The sequence below is a fragment of the Anolis sagrei genome, chromosome 11 (assembly GCF_037176765.1).
Source record: "Anolis sagrei isolate rAnoSag1 chromosome 11, rAnoSag1.mat, whole genome shotgun sequence".
In the NCBI taxonomy this organism is placed as follows: domain Eukaryota; kingdom Metazoa; phylum Chordata; class Lepidosauria; order Squamata; family Dactyloidae; genus Anolis; species Anolis sagrei.
In genome coordinates, this window is record NC_090031.1 from 1,477,795 (window position 1) to 1,498,121 (window position 20,327).

The window sequence follows — 20,327 nt, forward strand, 5'->3', positions numbered from 1 at the left end:
TTCCCTTCACCTCTTGATCCATGGCTCTCCTCATGTCTCCTCTCAGCCTTCTCTTCTGCAGGCTAAACATGCCCAGCTCTTTCAGCCACTCCTCATAGGGCTTGTTCTCCAGACCCAGGATCCTTTGAGTCTCCCTCTTCTGGACACATTCCAGCTTAGAGTCAACCTCTCCCTTCAATGGCAGTGCCCAGAATTGGACACAGTGTGATTTCTGGTGTGTTCTGACCAAGGCAGAATAGAGCATGGGGAGCAGGACTTCCCTGGATCTGGACACTAGACTCCTCTTGATGCAGACCAACATCCCGTTGGCTTTTTTTTGCTGCCACATCATGTTCCATGTTCTCCACGAGGACTCCCAAGATACTTTCCCCACGTGCTGCTGTGGAGCCAGGCATCATCTTCCCCATTTGTTCTCTTGGCATTTCCTTTTTTCTGCCTAAGTGGAACCTCTTGCATTTGTCCCCTTTGAGGTTCACCGTGTTAGTTTTGGCTCATCATCTCTCTCATCTGTTGAGATCCCTTTGAGTTCTGCTCCTGCCTTCTGGAGTCTTGGCTCTCCCTCCCAACTGAGAGGGAGAGAGCTCGAAAGTAATCACAGAATCATCGAAGCATAGAGTTGGAAGAAACCTCATGAGCCATCTAGTTGAACCCCCTGTGTGGCGAGGGAGAGAGACCATTTCCTTATTAAAAACTTCTTTGCTGCCTTATACTGATTCAGTTTCTTCTTTTATATTGGCTGGGATTTTCTGTGTGCTGTTAAACCTTTGTGCTTTATGTCACAGGCAATGAAACACTCTTGTGTATAACAAAGTAACACAGTTTATTTATAACTTCTGGCTCCAACGCTTGTGGTTACATTTGTGTTTTGTTGCAATCTTGAGGCTTACAGTCAGTATCATTTACTTGGTTTACTTTTCTGAATAAACTTTCAATGTTTCACATTCACAAACATGTTACTTGCTTTACACACTCTTGGCTGAATTATATTCTGACTCAGGCAACACTAGCCTTCTTTATGTTCCTTAAAACTCAAGCTCTATTTAACTAACTGCTTCTCTGTATCAGAAGTCTTTAACACATCTTCATAACTGCTTATTTCTAACAGGCACTCAAAAACCGACTCTCCTCTTCACACACAGATTCCTAACTGTCATTTTATTTATTTATTTATTTTATTTACTTTGCTTCTATACCGCTGTATCTCAAGCCCGAAGGCGACTCACAGCGGTTCACAAACAGTAAAAACAGTAGAAACAGCAGTGGTTCCATACAACATAGAACAATTGACTTAACACATTATCCATAAATTACCAATAAGCAATTACAATGCACAATTATTACAAAAAACAACCGTACCCAATCTTCTCATCATCCAAGCGTAGTCCAGGTTCGTCGTCCATTGTTCCATTCCTATCTTCCATTACCAGATTGCACTAAATTACTCAAACGCCTGCACAAACATCCAGGTCTTCACCTTTTTGCGGAATACCATTAGAGATGGTGCTAGTCTAATGTCTGTAGGAAGGGCGTTCCACAGCCGAGGAGCCACCACCGAGAAGGCCCTATCTCTCGTCCCCGCCAGCCGAGCTTGAGAAGCAGGCGGGATCGAGAGCAGGGTCTCCCCGGAAGATCTCAAAGTCCTGGTGGGTTCATAGGCAGAGATGCGGTCAGATAGGTAGCTTGGGCCGGAACCGTTTAGGGCTTTAAAGGCCAACGCCAGCACTTTGAATTCAGCCCGGTAGCAGATCGGTAGCCAGTGGAGTTGGCGCAACAGGGGGGTTGTATGCTCCCTGCGCTCCGCTCCTGTTAAAATCATGGCTGCCGAGCGTTGGACTAGTTGGAGATTCCGAGCTGTCTTCAAACCTTGGCTCCGCCCCTTTGGAATGTTCAGCTCTCTCACTCCAACTGTCATTTTGGCCTAGCAGCCTTTTCAAATCCTGGGCCTACGCTAATCTGCATATGACCAATCGGCTTCACATATGCAAATGAATCCTATCTCTGCTGTTGCTACCCTGTCTGTACTTATTCTTCCCTATCTGCCATATGTAAACATAGAGCTATACACCAAAGCTTTAACATAGAGTAGCAATTTCACTACACCCTGCCATGCAGGAAAAGCACAATCAAAGCCCCCCCCCCCCCCACCGATGGTTCTGATTAAACGCCACCAAATAAGGAGCTTGTACCATACGCCTAGGCAGAGAGTTCCACTGCTGAACCACTCTCTCTCACAGCCAGGAAGTTGTTCCTCGTCTTCAGGTGGGATCTCCTTCCTTGTCATTTGAACTTGTGGCTTCATTTGGGTCCATGGAAAACAAGCCTGCTCCTTCTTCCTTGTGGCATCCTGGCAATAGGCACACAATACTGACAGTAATAATCAATGGCTGCCTCTCCCTTTCCAGGTAGAAGTGGACGGGCAGAAGTTCCGAGGGGCCGGCCCCAACAAGAAGGTGGCCAAGGCCAGCGCTGCCCTGGCCGCTCTGGAGAAGCTCTTCTCCGGCCCCAACGCAGCCGCCAACAAGAAGAAGAAGCTCCTTCCGCAGGTGAGGCTTGGCTGGCGGGCCGGCGGGCAGGTGGGTGGGGAGGAGATCTTCACTCCGGAAAACCATGGGACCCAAGCCGGGAAAAGATTTGGCCTCAGAAGCCAAATCGAATTATTTCCAAATTTCCAAGCTCACACCCTCTGCTTTGCCGGCGCTTGGAGACATAACTTTAGGTCATCTTCCTGGCTTTGGAAGCCTGCCTCCCAGATGTGGGAGAGTTTGTTGCTCCGGGCGGTGGGAACATGTGGATTGCGGAATGTTGTTTGCCTGCAAAAAGTAATGATAATCATCATAGTTTTGTTTCTCAGCCGCCTTTCCTTGCAGCTCAAGGTGGAGCACAACATAGTTGAAACACTTCATCATAAAACATTATTAAAAATGCCCATGAATAGCCCAAAGTCACAAGGAACTTTGGCTATTAGTAAAACTTGAACAGATACCCAAAAAACAGGAACATGGAAACTTCCAGAATCTTTGAATCCAAAACCAAGGTTTGACCAGAGAACTCAGGCCTAGCTTCTCACTTGAACCCTATGTTGCCTGAACTGACCCTTAAGTAAACAACTTGCTATTTAATAGATACCCATGAAAGCATTCCGTTTTCCATGAATTTTCCTCCCAACTTTCCCACGTAATCTCCCTGACCTAAGATGACTATTTTCTGCTGTAAACGAAGACCTTAATTGATCTCCATAGCCCCAGGTGTTCCTTCTGTATCGTTTAGCTCTTCACCCAATTCCTTATCTAATGTTGCAGTTTCTGGCTCCTCTCGGTAATCTTGAAGCCCTGCACTTTCTGATTCAGATTTCTCACAGAGAGAAGCATCATTCCCCTGACTTAAATCTTAATAACTAGAAGCCCCTGACCTACAATGCCTAGTTTCTGCTCGGATTTGTAAACAATACCTTAATTGATCTCTGTAGCCCCAGGTGTTTCTTCTGTATCATTTAGCTCTTCGCCCAATTCCTTATCTAATGTTGCAGTTTCTGGCTCCTCTCGGTAACCTTGAAGCCCTGCACTTTCTGAGTCAGATTTCTCACAGAGAGAAGCATCATTCCCCTGACTTAAATCGTAATCACTTGGAGTCCCAGGAAATCCCACAAGCAATCCCACAATCCTCTCTACATTACCAGTGAACCCATCAGGCTCAGGCTGATCTACAACACCATCTGAAGAGCTTTGGGGGCTGTGGAGTTGGTACCAAACGAAATGTTACCCCACTCTAAACAAAGTTCACTGCCTATAGGCTTTAAACAATTCCAAAAAAGTCAATGTTGATACCGAAATACAACACTGCCTGAGCTCTGCGAGTGCAGCGTTTTTCCGAATGAAGCAGAGTATTTGAGGACCGGGACATCTGTAGGGAGACCAAGGGGCTTGTTTATAAAGCTATTCCCCTCCCAACCCTGCTCTATGCCTGCGAAACGTGGACTGTCTACAGACGTCACAAGCAACTCCTGGAATGATTACATCAGCGCTGCCTCCGGAAAATCCTGCAAATCTCTTGGGAAGACAAGTGGACAAACGTCAGTGTGCTGGAAGAAGCAAAGACCACCAGCACTGAAGTGATGGTCCGTCAGCAACTCCATGTTGTCCAGATGCCCAACCACCGTCTCCCAAAGCAGTTGCTCTACTCCGAACTCAAGAACGGAAAACGGAATGTTGGAGGACAGGAAAAGAGATTGAAAGATGGGCTCAAAGCCAACCTTAGAAACTCTGGCATAGACACTGAGAACTGGGAAGCCCTGGCCCTTGAGCGCTCCAGCTGGAGGTGAGCTGTGTCAGGCAGTGCTGCAGAATTTGAAGAAGCACGAATGGAGGGTGAAAGAGAGAAACGTGCCAAGAGGAAGGCGCATCAAGCCAACCCCGACTGGGACTGCCTTCCGTCTGGAAACCGATGCCCTCACTGCAGGAGAAGATGCAGGTCAAGAATTGGGCTCCACAGCCACCCACGGACCCACCCTGGAGGATTGTCCTACTCGGACAACGAGGGATCGCCTAAGGAAGTAAGTAAACCATTCCAGAAAACAAAGAATGATAATGTAATTTTTGAATGAGTGGTCAAGTTTTGGGAGAGGCGTGTGCATTGAGTGTTGTCTTACTGGATAATTGTGGTTCCTGGCGTGCAATGCGTGAAATCCCGACCATTGCAGATCATGCGGAGAGCCGTGCAAAGTCATCTTCTGACCCATTTTGTGGGAAGCCTCTCCTGTCCAGGGAAGGAGAGACAGAAAGTCCATCTCGGCCTCCTTTGGGAAGCAGAGCTTGGCGAGAGGAGAAGCTTCCCTTGACGATCGGCAGGTCTAATTAAAACCGAGGCTTCTTGGCTCTTCTGCTCCGAAACCTGGCAAGTGGGCGCCTGAATTCTCCATGTGATGACAGTTGAGGACCAAGGAAAGAAAGCGTCAACCAGCCGCTTTTTATAGTTCGGCGTGAAAAGCAACTCCGCAAAGGAGCCAAGTTGGCTTGGACCTCGGCAGCGGCGTTTCGGCAAGCGCATATGCAGGGAAGGCTCTCTGGAGAGGCCAAACAATGTCCCCTTTGTCTCCTCTGGCGGGGTGTCTGGATCCCGGATCCGGAGGGACAGACAGACGTCCACCCGTCTGGGCTTCTGCAAAAGCAGCCTGGCCCCACCGAAATCCAGGCAAGGCAGTGCAATCAAAAGTCTGCAGGTGTTGGCGATCGCGTGCAAAAAGGCCGTGCTTTACAATGAGCAGCGGTCATACTTGGCACAAACCTATGTGACGAAATCCTGAGAAGCCAAGGTTGGGTGCCAAAAAACCCACACAACCCTTACGTATTTTGATATGCACACATTTTCCTGGAAGAGGTCCTCAAGTGCAAAGGTATTCCATTTTTTGCAGAGGCTTCTTCAGTATCAAAGAATTGGAAGAGACCTCCAAAGGCCATCCAGTCCAACCCCAATCTGCCATACAAGAAAAGCACAACAAACAAGATCACAAGGCTGGATTTTGTATCGGATCGCACGTCGGACCCTTCCCGAGTGTCTAGGATTATTATTATTATTATTATTATTATTATTATGCCATCAAGAAGGCTCTGTCCTGGGCCTTTGAGGGCTGTTCAACAACTATTATTATTATTATTATTATTATTATTATTATTATTAGATACACAACAAGATGAGTCCACAGCAAACAAGACCACTCTTCTGGCTGTTGTATTGGATCCCACGTCGGACCCTTCCCAAGTGTGTAGGACTGTGTGATGTATCTGAATAATTTGTGCAGATCCCAGTAGGGTGGCCTTTTGCAGCTGGGAGGTAGTGATTTTGTCAGCGCTGATTGTTTTTAAGTGCAGGCCAAGGTCTTGAGGCACTGCACTCAGTGTGCCAGTCCCCACTTGGACTACCTTGACTTGCTTGTGCCAACGTCTTTGCAGATGATTATGATAATAATAATAATTATAATTATTATTATTATTATTATTATTATCATTAGATACACAACAAGATGAGTCCACAGCAAACAAGGTCACACATCAGACCCTTCTCAAGTGCCTATGTGTGATGTATCGGCGAATAATGCGTGCAGATCCCAGTAAGGTGGCCTTTTGAAGATGGCAGATGGTAACCTTGTCAGTGCCAATTGTGTTTAAGTGCAGGCCAAGGTCTTGAGGCACTGCACCCAGTGTGCCGATCACCACTGGGACCACCTTGACTGGCTTGTGCCAGAGTCTTTGCCATTCAACCTTTAAATCCTCACATCGTGTCAGCTTTTCTAGTTGTTTCTCATCATCATCATCATTATTATTATTATTATTATTATTATTATTATTATTAGATACACAACAAGATGAGTCCACAGCAAACAAGATCACTCTTCTGGCTGTTGTATTAAATCACACGTCAGACCCTTCCCAAGTGCCTAGGTGTGATGTATCGGCAAATAATGCATGCTGATCCCAGTAGGGTGGCCTTTTGCAGCTGGGAGGTAGTGATTTTGTCAGCGCTGATTGTTTTTAAGTGCAGGCCAGGGTCTTGAGGCACTGCACTCAGTGTGCCAATCACCATTGGACTACCTTGACTTGCTTGTGCCAACGTCTTTGCAGATGGTGATGATGATGATTATTATTATTATTATCAGATACACAACAAGATGAGTCCACAGCAAACAAGGTCACAAGTCAGGCCCTTCTCAAGTGCCTATGTGTGATGCATTGGCGAATAATGCGTGCAGATCCCAGTAGGGTGGCCTTTTGCAGATGGTAATCTTGTCAGCGCTGATTGTGTTTAAGTGCAGGCCAAGGTCTTGAGGCACTGCACCCAGTGTGCCGATCACTACTGGGACCACCTTGACTGGCTTGTGCCAACGTCTTTGCAGATGTTATGATTATAATGATGATGATGATGATGATGATGATGATGATGATGATGATGATGATGACTATTATTATTATTATTATTAGAAGATACACAACAAGATGAGACCACAGCACATAAGATCACACTTCTGGCTGTTGTATTGGATCACACATCGGAGACTTCCCAAGTGTTTAGGGCTGTGTGATGTATTGGCAGAGATATGTACAGGTCTGTGTGATGTATTGGCAAATTGTTTTTAAGTACAGGCCAAGGTCTTGAGGCGCTGCACCCAGTGTGCCAATCACCACTGGGACCACCTTTACTGGCTTGTGCCAACATCTTTGCAGATGACTATGATAATAATAACAACAACAACAACAACAACATACATAACAAGATGAGTACACAGTAAACAAGATCACTTTGATCACTTTTGTATTGGATCCCACGTCGGACACTTCCCAAGTGTCTAGGACTGTGTGATGTATCGGCAAATGATGCGTCCAAATCCAAATTGGGTAACCTTTTGCAGCTGGGAGGTGATGATTTGGTCAGTGCTGATTGTTTTTAAGTGCAGGCCAAGGTCTTGAGGCACTGCACCCAGTGTGCCGACCACCACTGGGACCCCCTTGACTGTCTTTGCAGTTTGATCCTTAAATCCTGATATCGTGTCAGCTTTTCCAGTTGCCTCTTGTCAATTCAGCGGTTGCCTTATATACTGCTTTATCTCTCCAGAGGGGTCTCAAAGAGGCTTGACATAAATGAATTAATATACAATTCAAAATCTATATAAATAAAAATGTAATGTTTGTTTGTTTGTTTGTGGGACTGGACAAATTGACACCAAATTTGGACACAAGACACCTATCAGGCCAATAAGTGACCATCACTCCCCAAAACATATGAATACATGAACAATATAAGATTACAATAAACACAGTCACAGTGACAATGGGCGGCTACATGTGTGAGAAAATGGTTTACAAAACTGATTAATAACATGGGTGAAATAAAAGGAGAAGCGGAGGGGAGCTCATTGAAACAAGGATTGTGGAATTGAGCTTTCCCACGGTTGGGGGGGACGGGGGATGGGACGTATACTCCATGACAAAACGTTGAGGGTAAGCAATAGTGTGAGGTTGTGTATCTACTCACCAAAGGCGCAGCGGAAGATCCAGGTTTTAAGGTCCTTTTTAAAGGTTTCTAGGGTAAGGGCTTTCCTAATCTCTCCAGGTAATGAGTTCCAGAGGAGAAGGCTCTCTCCCTTGTGCTCACCAAGCGAGCTTGTGAAACTGGCTGGGGTGAAAGAAGGGCCTCTCCAGAAGATCGGAGGGCCCGGGCTGGTTCATGGAGGGAGATACAGCTGTCTCCCCGCCCGCTCTGCTTTCTGGGTGCCTCCTGATGTGGTTTTCCTCCCTCTCTGGTTTCCTTCCCTTGCAGACAAAAGGGATTGTGAACACAGCCATGTCGGCAGCGGCGGTCCAGGCGGCCCGAGGCCGAGGGAGAGGCGCCCTCACGCGAGGAGCCTTCGTCGGGGCAGCGGCTGCGGCCGCCACGGGTTACCTGGCGCCAGGTAGGGTTCACCTGGGCCCTTGCCTTCAGACCTCTCTGCCTCTGCTGTTGCCTCCGTCAGTGACGTGTGTTTATATAGTTCTTTGGGGAGGTATGAGGAATTTCCACCGGACATTGCTTGTCTGGAGCTCTAGGATACAAGCCGTCCCTCGGTCTGTTTGTCCTTGCCTTTGTCACCCTGTGCCGTCTTCCAGATGGTAACGATTACAAAAACAGATTGTGCTGGGTGAGATGGACCCCCAAGAATGCTCTTGAGCTTTGTGGGACCTAGAAAGTCCTTCCAAAGAGGGGAGGAAGAGGGCGACCCGTGCTTCTCTGTGCAGAAGGGGGGACCCTTCGGAGTACCTTCGTATCGGTTACCAAACCATGCACAGATGCAGGAGGTGAGGGCACTCTCTAGAGCAAAGCAGGAGAAAGTCACCAGTGGTTTGCCATTCAGTAGTTGGTTCCTGAGGAGTCTCAGGCAGGCCAGTCTCTGCATAGATGAAACTCTCTGTCCCTCCTGGAAGTGGCTGATCATTTGTGCAAATTAAAGTTAAACACTGATGGTTTAAGTGGGCTTTCCCTGTAATAGGCAGTACGAGCACCTAAAGCTTCAGAGAGCTTCTGTTCAACCGTTTCAATGCTTCCTACTTGGGTGGTGATGGCACGATCGTCAGCATAGATGAAACTCTCTGTCCCTCCTGGCAGTGGCTGATCATTTGTGCAAATTAAAGTTAAACACTGATGGTTTAAGTGGGCTTTCCCTGTAATAGGCAGTAAGAGCACCTAAAGCTTCAGAGAGCTTCTGTTCAACCGTTTCAATGCTTCCTACTTGGGCGGTGATGGCACAATCGTCAGCATAGAGGAAACACTCTGTCCCTCCTGGCAGTGGCTGGTCGTTTGTGCAAATTAAACACTGATGGTTTAAGTGGGCTTTCCCTGTAATAGGCAGTAAGAGCACCTAAAGCTTCAGAGAGCTTCTCTTCAACCGTTTCAATGCTTCCTACTTGGGCGGTGATGGCACGATCATCAGCATAGATGAAACTCTCTGTCCCTCCTGGCAGTGGCTGGTCGTTTGTGCAAATTAAACACTGATGGTTTAAGTGGGCTTTCCCTGTAATAGGCAGTAAGAGCACCTAAAGCTTCAGAGAGCTTCTCTTCAACCGTTTCAATGCTTCCTACTTGGGTGGTGATGGCACGATCGTCAGCATAGATGAAACTCTCTGTCCCTCCTGGCAGTGGCTGGTCGTTTGTGTAAATGTTAAGCATGGATGGAGCAAGCACACGCTCTGACTTACAAGAAGCACTTGACTATATTATACAAAAGCAGAGTTCATACAGCAGCAGAGTTGGTGACGAGGACCCAGCAGAGACTGGCCTGCCTGAGACTCCTCAGGAACCCACTACTGAATGGCAAACCACTGGTGACATTCTCAATGGCCCTGAGGTGGGAGACAGTGGGTGCCAGTGTGTAGGAAAGGGCAGGCTCCAGGTGCCAGGGCGTTTCGGATATTTATGACATTGTAGCTAAGGGTCAATATAGATGGCCAGTACTGCTAGGTTCTTGTATTATGAACAATACCTTCAGCGTATTGTCGAAGGCTTTCATGGCTGGAATCACTGGGTTGTAGTAGGGGTTTTTTCGGGCTATATGGCCATGTTCTAGAGGCATTCTCTCCTGACGTTTCACCTCCATCTATGGCAAGCATCCTCAGAGGGGGTGAGGTCTGTTGGAACTAGGAAAAGGGGTTTATATATCTGTGGAATGGTTTGAAATGGTTGTACAGAAGTTCTCCGAAGCTTTAGATGCTCTTCTAGATTCATCTATGGTGACGATCATGCCATCACCGCTCAAGCAGGGAGCTTTGAAATTTATTTATTATTTATTTATTTACAGCTTTTATATTCCGCCCTTCTCCTCACCCCGCAGGGGACTCAGGGTGGATTACAGTGTACACATATATGGCAAACATTCAATGCCATTTTTTTTACATACAACATATACAGACATACACAGAGGCTATTTATCTTTTCTGGCCGCCAGGGGAGCTGTCGCTTTCATCATCCATCTGCGACACTGATGAAGCACTTCCGCATTCCCCGCATGCTTCCCCGCTGGAATGCTTTCCTGGAGTCTTTTTTATGGCCTCATAAATGAGTTAATTTAGCCTCCCCACACTTTAAGGTGGCACCTAATGGGGAGCTGTCGCTTTCCTCGTCCATCTGCGACGCTGATGAAGCACTTCCGCATTCCCCGCATGCTTCCCCGCTGGAATGCTTTGCTGGAGTCTTTTTTAAGGCCTCATAAATCAGTTAATTTAGCCTCCCCACACTTTAAGGTGGCACCTAATGGGGAGCTGTCGCTTTCATTGTCCATCTGCAACGCTGATGAAGCACTTCCGCATTCCCCGCATGCTTCCCCGCTGGAATGCTTTCCTGAAGTCTTTTTTATGGCCTCATAAATCAGTTAATTTAGCCTCCCCACACTTTAAGGTGGCACCTAATAGGGAGCTGTCGCTTTCCTCGTCCATCTGCAACGCTGATGAAGCACTTCCGCATTCCCCGCATGCTTCCCCGCTGGAATGCTTTGCTGGAGTCTTCTTTATGGCCTCATAAATCAGTTAATTTAGCCTCCCCACACTTTAAGGTGGTACCTAATGGGGAGCTGTCGCTTTCCTCGTCCATCTGCAACGCTGATGAAGCACTTCCGCATTCCCCGCATGCTTCCCCGCTGGAATGCTTTGCTGGAGTCTTCTTTATGGCCTCATAAATCAGTTAATTTAGCCTCCCCACACTTTAAGGTGGTACCTAATGGGGAGCTGTCGCTTTCCTCGTCCATCTGCAACGCTGATGAAGCACTTCCGCATTCCCCGCATGCTTCCCCGCTGGAATGCTTTCCTGGAGTCTTTTTTATGGCCTCATAAATCAGTTAATTTAGCCTCCCCACACTTTAAGGTGGCACCTAATGGGGAGCTGTCGCTTTCCTCGTCCATCTGCAACGCTGATGAAGCACTTCCGCATTCCCCGCATGCTTCCCCGCTGGAATGCTTTGCTGGAGTCTTCTTTATGGCCTCATAAATCAGTTAATTTAGCCTCCCCACACTTTAAGGTGGTACCTAATGGGGAGCTGTCGCTTTCCTCGTCCATCTGCAACGCTGATGAAGCACTTCCGCATTCCCCGCATGCTTCCCCGCTGGAATGCTTTGCTGGAGTCTTCTTTATGGCCTCATAAATCAGTTAATTTAGCCTCCCCACACTTTAAGGTGGTACCTAATGGGGAGCTGTCGCTTTCCTCGTCCATCTGCGACGCTGATGAAGCACTTCCGCATTCCCCGCATGCTTCCCCGCTGGAATGCTTTGCTGGAGTCTTCTTTATGGCCTCATAAATCAGTTAATTTAGCCTCCCCACACTTTAAGGTGGTACCTAATGGGGAGCTGTCGCTTTCCTCGTCCATCTGCAACGCTGATGAAGCACTTCCGCATTCCCCGCATGCTTCCCCGCTGGAATGCTTTGCTGGAGTCTTCTTTATGGCCTCATAAATCAGTTAATTTAGCCTCCCCACACTTTAAGGTGGTACCTAATGGGGAGCTGTCGCTTTCCTCGTCCATCTGCAACGCTGATGAAGCACTTCCGCATTCCCCGCATGCTTCCCCGCTGGAATGCTTTCCTGGAGTCTTTTTTATGGCCTCATAAATCAGTTAATTTAGCCTCCCCACACTTTAAGGTGGCACCTAATGGGGAGCTGTCGCTTTCCTCGTCCATCTGCAACGCTGATGAAGCACTTCCGCATTCCCCGCATGCTTCCCCGCTGGAATGCTTTGCTGGAGTCTTTTTTATGGCCTCATAAATCAGTTAATTTAGCCTCCCCACACATTAAGGTCGTACCTAATTTTCCTACTTGACAGATGCAACTGTCTTTCGGGTTGGAACGGTTGACAACAGGCTACACACAATTGGTTGGAAACCCGGGCTGGCTTCGAACTCATGAGTGATCTTAATGCAGCTGACACTCAGCCAGCTGCGCCACAATCCTGGTGAACAGAAGCTCTCCGAAGCTTCTACGAACTCTTTTTCCCAGTTCCAACAGACCTCACTACCTCTGAGGATGCTTGCCACAGATGCAGGTGAAACGTCAGGAGAGAATGCCTCTAGAACATGGCTATATAGCCCGAAAAAACCTACAACAACCCAATACCTTCAGCCCTTGTATGTCTTGGTGTGTTCTTTCAAGAGATCATAGCAACACAGTGGGAGCAAAGACCCCTTCACCCCTTTGCTGACCCTCTTCCCCTTTTCCCAGCCGGCCTCAACCCTTTGGTCTGTTTCTCTCTCAGGTTACGCTGCTCCCTATGGCTACAGTGCCGCCACCGCCGCGCCAGCTTACGGTACGTAAACAACCTGTTCCTTGCTTTGCGCGAAACCAGATGTATGCCTTATATTCCAGGTTGGGGAGCGGAATGTATGTAGCTGTGCATACGCCACGGAAATTGGGTGGTGGGGGGAGAAGGGGACCCAGTACGTCCCCTCCGATGGAGCAAATGCAAGCCCTCCTCTTTTTTTGACTCTGGGACGCCGTCGGCCTCGTGGCGCCTTCTCTCTCTCTCCTTCTCATTTTGATTGGAAGTAGCTCCTCTTCTTCTCTTTTGCTTTTGCCTGGTTGTGGAAAAGCTGCTTGTTCTAACTGCCTGCTTCCCCCCCCCCCCCCCACTCTTTCCATCTCAGAAGTGGATCTCTTTCTCTCCCCCCCCCCCCCTTTCCTTCCTCCTGCTTGAGTAGCTCTTCTCCCTTCGGACAACCGTCTCATGCTCCATTCAAAGCACCCCGAAGGGCCAGAACTCCAGAGCCCACACCTCCTTCCCCATCATCTCCTGCCAATCTGATGCTTGTTAATTAGGATTAGTTGAAATCCCTTTGGGTTCCTTTCTTCTCGGCCCACTTTTTCCCTCGTTGCAATGCTCTCTGGCACGGAGACACATCGCATACTCCAAGGCCAAGTCATTCCTTGGGTTTGTCTCAAACCCAGTGGTCCCGAACTGGGGCCCAAAGGCTGGGAAATCTGCCTTTTTTTGGGGTCGGGGTGGGGATGGGGGGAGTACAACCCCCAGAACCCTCCAACCAGGGACTTGTAGTCCCTTGAAGTCCAGGGAAACTTCTCCAAGCTTAGACCAGGGGTCCACAAATTTTGTAAACAAAGGGCCAGGTCACAGTCCCTCCAACTGTTGGAGGGTCGGATTATAATTTGAAAAAAAAAAGAATGAATTCCTATGCACACTGCACATCTCTTATTTATAGTGCAAAAAACAACAACACTTAATACAATAAATAAAATGAAGAACAATTTTAACAAATATAAATTTATTAGTAGTTCGGTAGGAAGTGTGGGCCTGCTTTTGGCTGATGAGATAGGATCGTTGTTGTTGTTGTTGTTGTTGTGTGCTTTCAAGTCGTTTCAGACTTAGTTTGACCCTGAGCGAGGGCTGGGTAATTGACCTTGGAGGGGCGCATCTGGCCCCCGGGCCATAATTTGATGACCCCTGCTCTAGACCATGGCCATATAGCCCGAAAAAACCTACAACAACCCAAACACTTGATGCCATTATACAGTTAACAACAAAGACAGACAGTACGCAGACACAGGCAAAGGCTTCCCTCTTTTCCATCATGAGATAGGATTGTTGTTGTGTGCTTTCAAGTCGTTTCAGACTTAGGTTGACCCTGAGCAAGGGCTGGGTAAATGACCTTGGAGGGCCGTATCCGGCCCGTGGGCCATAGTTTGAGGACCCCTGGCTTAGACACTCAACTTTACAAGCGTACTACTGAGGACACATGTGTAGTGTCCTCTGTGAGCACTTATTTCCACAAGGACAAGTCTGCCAGAAAGACTGCGCACTAGTCATGGGCCCAGTATCAGGATCATTTGTTTGATTTGTGTTTTTGTTTCGTTCCGTCCATTCGGATGGCACAGAACGGGAAGGTCCCTCCTGGAATGAAAATATACTCGATACGAAAGGCAGGCAGGAGTGGGTACCGGCTCCAAGCCTGCTTTTCGGTTCGATTGTCACGAGTGTAGGCCCAAATTGCCCAGACCTGCCAGGGCTTGCAGTTGAGTACCGAGTAAGGATCGCTGCTTACTCGGTGCTCAAGTGCACACCCGGGTGCTTTGGGCTTACACTTTGGGTTGTGAAGCAGGGCCACCGGCAGCGAACACAATGGGTCTTCACCCCCAGCCAGGGAGCCCTTTGACTCCCCAAATGAAGAGGAGGCAAACCCCACCCAAAAAGGGTTTCTCCCTGATGTTTCCGGGACCAGGAGGCCCGGGTGGGAACCCCCCCGCACCCTAATAATGGGCCTAAAGAAAATGAATCTTTTGGCACCAAAAAACCAAAAAGAAATATTTTTCCTCCTGATTTTGTGAGGCTAAGTAGAAATGGGCCAAAAACCAGGACATGAAACGAATCAAGGTTTCCCCCAAATGCACGTGACTCCTGAGCACCTCCCATTTACCCTATGTTTTCCCTTCTCAGCCAAAATGCAGGCAAGCAAACACAGCAGTTGTGCCAAAGGCCCTCATAAGTGCAATAGAATATTCTCCTTCCTTCTGCTGTTGCACAATTTCCAACACACACACACACACCCGCCTCCCTGCCCACAACATGCCCCATTCATCTAGTTCAATTGGGGGGAAATGGCTCTTTGGATGACTTTGAATGTAGTTTTATGCAGCAAGGAGGGCGAAGCGCTTTGGAGTCAGTGACTGCGGCCCAGCCATCTTCTCAGCTGACCAATGGCCACTTTGAAAGAGCCGGTGGTCTTGGGGGGCACAGAGGGACCCCTTTTCGCGGGAGTTTGTTGACCGTCCCTCTGCATCCTTTGGTTTTGTCATTTGGGGGATTCCATGACATGATGTCCTCCCAAAGGGTCATTGAGATGCCTCCGTCCAGTGCAGGTTGCCCACTTGTTGACCTACTTGGTGGGAGGACACCCCAAGGTCCAAGTTTTGGCTTCTTCCATTGTTCATAAAGCTTGGTGGCTTCCAACCCTTTGACCAATTTGGTCACCCTCTTCTGGACACCTTCCAGCTTGTCCATACCTTTCCTGAGTTTTGGTCAGGTGAGGCCTGACCAAAGCAGACTATAGTAGGACTAAGACTTCCCTAGTTTGGTTGATGCAACCTGGAACTGCGTTGGCTTTTTCAGCCGCCGCATCACACTGTGGGCTCATGTTCAGCTTGTGGTCCCCTGAGACACCGAGGACTGTCTTCTTCTGTCTGAATCATAGAACAGGAAGAGACCCTGTGGGCCAAACAGTCCAGCCCCCTTCAGCCATCAGGCAGGAAAAGCACTATTAAAGTATCCCTGGCAGATGGCCATCCAGCCTCTGCTTCAAAGGAAGCCTCCAAAGGCGGAGCTTCCATCGGACGCTGAGGCAGGGAGTTCCACTGTTAGGAAGTTCCTCCTAACGTTCAAGTGAAATCTTCTTTCCTGCAACTTGAACCCCTGGCTCCATTGAGCCCTAGTCTTACTCTTCCTTATGGCAGCCTTTCAGATATAATAAATATTTCAAAGACCCAGCCCTTCAGTCTCAAGAACACGGAGCTGGGGTCAGGGGATTGACAACCATAGGGTCATTGCAGTGCAGAAAAATAGCCATTTCTGGCATCTCATATGACAGCTTGTTTCCTCCCTCCCTTCCCCTTCCTTCCTTTCTCCTTCTGTTCTTCCGTTTCTTTCCTCCTCCCTTTCCTTCCCTCCCCCTCTTTCTCTCTCCCTCCTTCCTTTTCTTCCTTCCGTCCTCCTTCTGTCCTTCTGTTTCTTTCCTCTCTTCTTCCCTTCCTTTCCCTCCCTCCTTCCTTCTTTTCCTTCCTTCCACCCTCTGCCTGTCCTTCTGTTACTTTCCTCTCTTCTTCCCTTCCCTCCCTCCCTCCTTCCCTCCTTCTGTCCTTCTGTTTCTTTCCTCCCCCTCTTTTCCCTTCCTTTGACTTCCTTTTCCTTCCTTCCTTCCTCCCTCACTTTCTTTCTTTCCTCCCTTCATTCCCTCTCCCCATCTGTTTCACCTCTTTCTTCACTTGCTTCATTCCTTCCTTCCCTCCTTCTCATCTTCCTTTCCTTTCCTTTCCTTCCTTCCTTCCCCTTCCTTTGACTTCCCTTTCCTCCCTCTCTTCCTTCCTTTCCTCCCTTCACTCCCTATCCCCCCCCCCCTTTTGCCTTCTTTCTCTTTCTTCCCTTCCTTCCTTCCTTCCTTCTTTCTTTCCTTCCTTCCTTTGCATCTTCTGTCGGTCTGTCCTTCTTTTGTTCCTTCCTTCCTTCTCTCCTTCCCTTCCTTCCTTCCCTCCTTCCTTCCTTCCGTCCTTCTTTCTTTCCTTCCTTCCTTTGCATCTTCTGTCCTTCTTTTGTTCCTTCCTTCCTTCTCGCCTTCCCTTCCCTTCCTTCCTTCCTTCCTTCCTTCTTTCTTTCCTTCCTTCCTTTGCATCTTCTGTCGGTCTGTCCTTCTTTTGTTCCTTCCTTCCTTCTCTCCTTCCCTTCCTTCCTTCCCTCCTTCCTTCCTTCTGTCCTTCTTTCTTTCCTTCCTTCCTTCCTTTGCATCTTCTGTCCTTCTTTTGTTCCTTCCCTTCCCTCCTTCCTTCCTTCCTTCCTTCCTTCTTTCTTTCCTTCCTTCCTTTGCATCTTCTGTCCTTCTTTTGTTCCTTCCTTCCTTCTCTCCTTCCCTTCCTTCCTTCCCTCCTTCCTTCCTTCTGTCCTTCTTTCTTTCCTTCCTTCCTTTGCATCTTCTGTCCTTCTTTCGTTCCTTCCCTTCCCTCCTTCCTTCCTTCCTTCCTTCCTTCCTTCCTTCTTTCTTTCCTTCCTTCCTTTGCATCTTCTGTCCTTCTTTTGTTCCTTCCTTCCTTCTCTCCTTCCCTTCCTTCCTTTGCATCTTCTGTCCTTTTGTTCCTTCCTCCTCTCCTTCCTCCCTCCCTCCCTTCCTTCCTTCCCCTTCCTTCCTCCCTTCATCTCTTCCTCCCTTGCTCCCTCCCTCACTCCATCCACCTTCCTTCCCTCCTTCCCTTCCCTTTGCTCCCTCCTTTCCTTCCCTTCTTCCCTTCCTTTCCTCCCCGATGAGTGTCCTGGACCGGGAGGCAGACAGGGCATTGGGGAGGGCTAAATTGAGGTCTGGCCCCCTCCTTCCAGCTCCCGGTGTCCCATCGCTGACTCCAAGGGCTTCTTCTCCTCCTTCTCCTTCCTCTTCCTCTTCCTCTTGGGCAGAGGGATGCCGCCCTCCTTCTCTGCATAAAGGACCCTCCCTGTTTGGTTTTGGCCTTTTCTGGGCACGCCTGTCCGGCTGGTGGTGGTGCCCACCCTGGAAGGGGCTCAAGCGCTATCTCCCCCCCCCCCCCCCTTGACCCTTCTCTCTCTCTCTCTCTTCTCTCTGCCTCTGTGAAGCTGTGTGCATGTTGGGAAAGTTTCACTCTGATCATCTTGGTCCTCTGAGACAATACCTGCTGTTGCTGCTTTCTGATTTCTAAAAACGGATGCCTGGGCGAGACGATTGTCAGGGGCCTTCGGACAGGGAAGGCTCTTCATTCCGAAAACAAACCCCACACCCTCCTCCCAAAAAACAAGACACACACAATAGCCTTCTATTTATTTTTGTGCGAGGCCACAAGAATTTCAACACAACCTCCGAAATTGAGCAGAGAAAGGCACAATGAGGGCATTGCCTCTCCAAATAGGAATCTTGTCCTGCCTGGCTGAAATTTTTGCTCAGTCCCCAAAATCCCAGCCTTACGAGAGCGAAGCCTTCAAAACCCTGCGAGAGCGCCTCTTCGCTGGCTCACCTGCCTTTGCTCGTTTGGCCTTTGCTTTGGATGCCTCCACCGTTCCTACAAAAGCTTCAAGTTACCGCAGGGCGAGAAATTTGAGGATTGGAGGAACGTTTCACTTGGACGGGGAGGATTCTTATTTGGAAGAGGTAATGCTTTCGTATCACCCGCCTGGAGCGACAGCCCTGTGTTCTGGACCCTGGAGAAGGAAATCGAGATTTTTCTCCTTGGAGGGATCGTCCAGAGGGCAGTTGGTCCGGTTCCTGCAGTCTTGCCCCCTTTTCCTTGCTTGCAATGCAAGGTCCTCCCCATAACCGGCCCATCATCTCTCAACACAGTCAGATGTGGGTTGCTGTGAGTTCCAGAAGCATTCTCTCCTGACGTTTTGCCCACATCTATGGCAGGCAGCCTCAGAAGTTGTGAGGTATGTTGGAAACGAAGCAAGGGTGGGAGAAAGAACTTTTGTCTGCTGGAGGCAAGTGTGAGTGTTGCAGTTGGCCACCTTGATTAGCATTGAATAGCCTTTCAGATTTAAAGCCTGGCTGCTTCCTGCTTGGGGGAATCCGTTGTTGGATCAGGACCGCTAACACCTCCCAATTTATTTATTTATTTGTCTGTCTATCTATCTATCTATCTATCTATCTATTTACAGTATTTATATTCTGCCCTTCTCACCCCGCAGGGGACTCAGAGCGGATTACAATGTACATATATATACATGGCAAACATTCAATGCCATAGACACACAACATATATAGAAAGACACAGAGGCAATTTAACATTTCGGCTTTTCTTGAGGGTATTTTGGGCACTAGGGGAGCTGTCCGACCATTTGTGACACTGATGAAGTACTTCCTCATTCTTTGCATACTTGCTGGAGATTTTTATGGCCTCGTAAATTAGTTAAATTAGCCTTCCCGTATAAGCGGTACCTAAATTTCCCACTTGACAGATGCAACTGTCTTTCGGGCTGCAAAGGTCGACAGCAAGCTACACACAATGTTTGGAAGCTGGCTTTGAACTCATGACCTTTCTGTCAGTAGTGATCTTAATACAGCTGACTCCCAGCCAGCTGCGCCACAGTCCCAACAAAGGATTCCCCCAGGCAGGAAGCTACAAGGCTATTCAATGCTAATCAAGGTGTTCAATGCCAACATTCACACTTGCCTCCAACAGAAAAGAGTTCTTTCTCCCACCCTGGACATCATTCCACAGGTATATATGCACTCCACTTGCCTTGTTTCCAACAGACCTCTATGCAGATACCTTCACTGATTGACTTTGCCGCGACAAGGCCATTCCATGCTACTCAGGGTAGCCAATTGCTACACTCACACTTGCCTCAACCAGACAAGAGTTCTTTCTTTCTTCCACCCTGGACATCATTCCCACTTGCCTAGTTTCCAACAGACCTCACAACCTCTGAGCATGCCTGCCATAGATGTGGGTGAAACATCAGGAGAGAATGCTTCTGGAACATGGTCAGACAGCCCGGAAAACTCACAGCAACTCAGTGATTCTAGCCATGAAAGCTTTCGGCAACACTATCAGATGTGGTTTGATCTTCTGTCCCAAAGTTTTCAAATAGAAAAAATTGTGACATTCCAGCCATGAAAGCTTTCGACAACACTATCAGATGTGGTTTGATCTTCTGTCCCAAAGTTTTCAAATAGAAAAAATTGTGACATTCCAGCCATGAAAGCTTTCGACAACACTATCAGATGTGGTTTGATCTTCTGTCCCAAAGTTTTCAAATAGAAAAAATTGTGACATTCCAGCCATGAAAGCTTTCGACAACACTATCAGATGTGGTTTGATCTTCTGTCCCAAAGTTTTCAAATAGAAAAAATTGTGACATTCCAGCCATGAAAGCTTTCGACAACACTATCAGATGTGGTTTGATCTTCTGTCCCAAAGTTTTCAAATAGAAAAAATTGTGACATTCCAGCCATGAAAGCTTTCGACAACACTATCAGATGTGGTTTGATCTTCTGTCCCAAAGTTTTCAAATAGAAAAAATAGCCCTTTTTATGACAAATGGTCAGGGCAGGGAAGGAAAAGGGGGTTTGCTTTTGGCTGGGACGGAGGAAGCAAATGTGGCCCCTAAAT

The 20,327-nt window shown here is 48.1% G+C and overlaps 1 protein-coding gene across 10 annotated transcripts in view; it reads left to right on the forward strand.

Moving 5' to 3' along the window:
* Nucleotides 1–20,327, forward strand: part of STRBP (spermatid perinuclear RNA binding protein) — a 160,742-nt gene that overhangs the window by 133,328 nt on the left and 7,087 nt on the right. For all 10 annotated transcript variants that reach the window (XM_067471753.1, XM_067471750.1, XM_067471744.1 and 7 more), the window contains 3 exons: nt 2,403–2,543; nt 8,308–8,440; nt 12,757–12,807. In XM_067471753.1, coding sequence (XP_067327854.1) covers nt 2,403–2,543; nt 8,308–8,440; nt 12,757–12,807 — 325 coding nt within the window. The remainder of the gene's footprint in view (nt 1–2,402; nt 2,544–8,307; nt 8,441–12,756; nt 12,808–20,327) is intronic.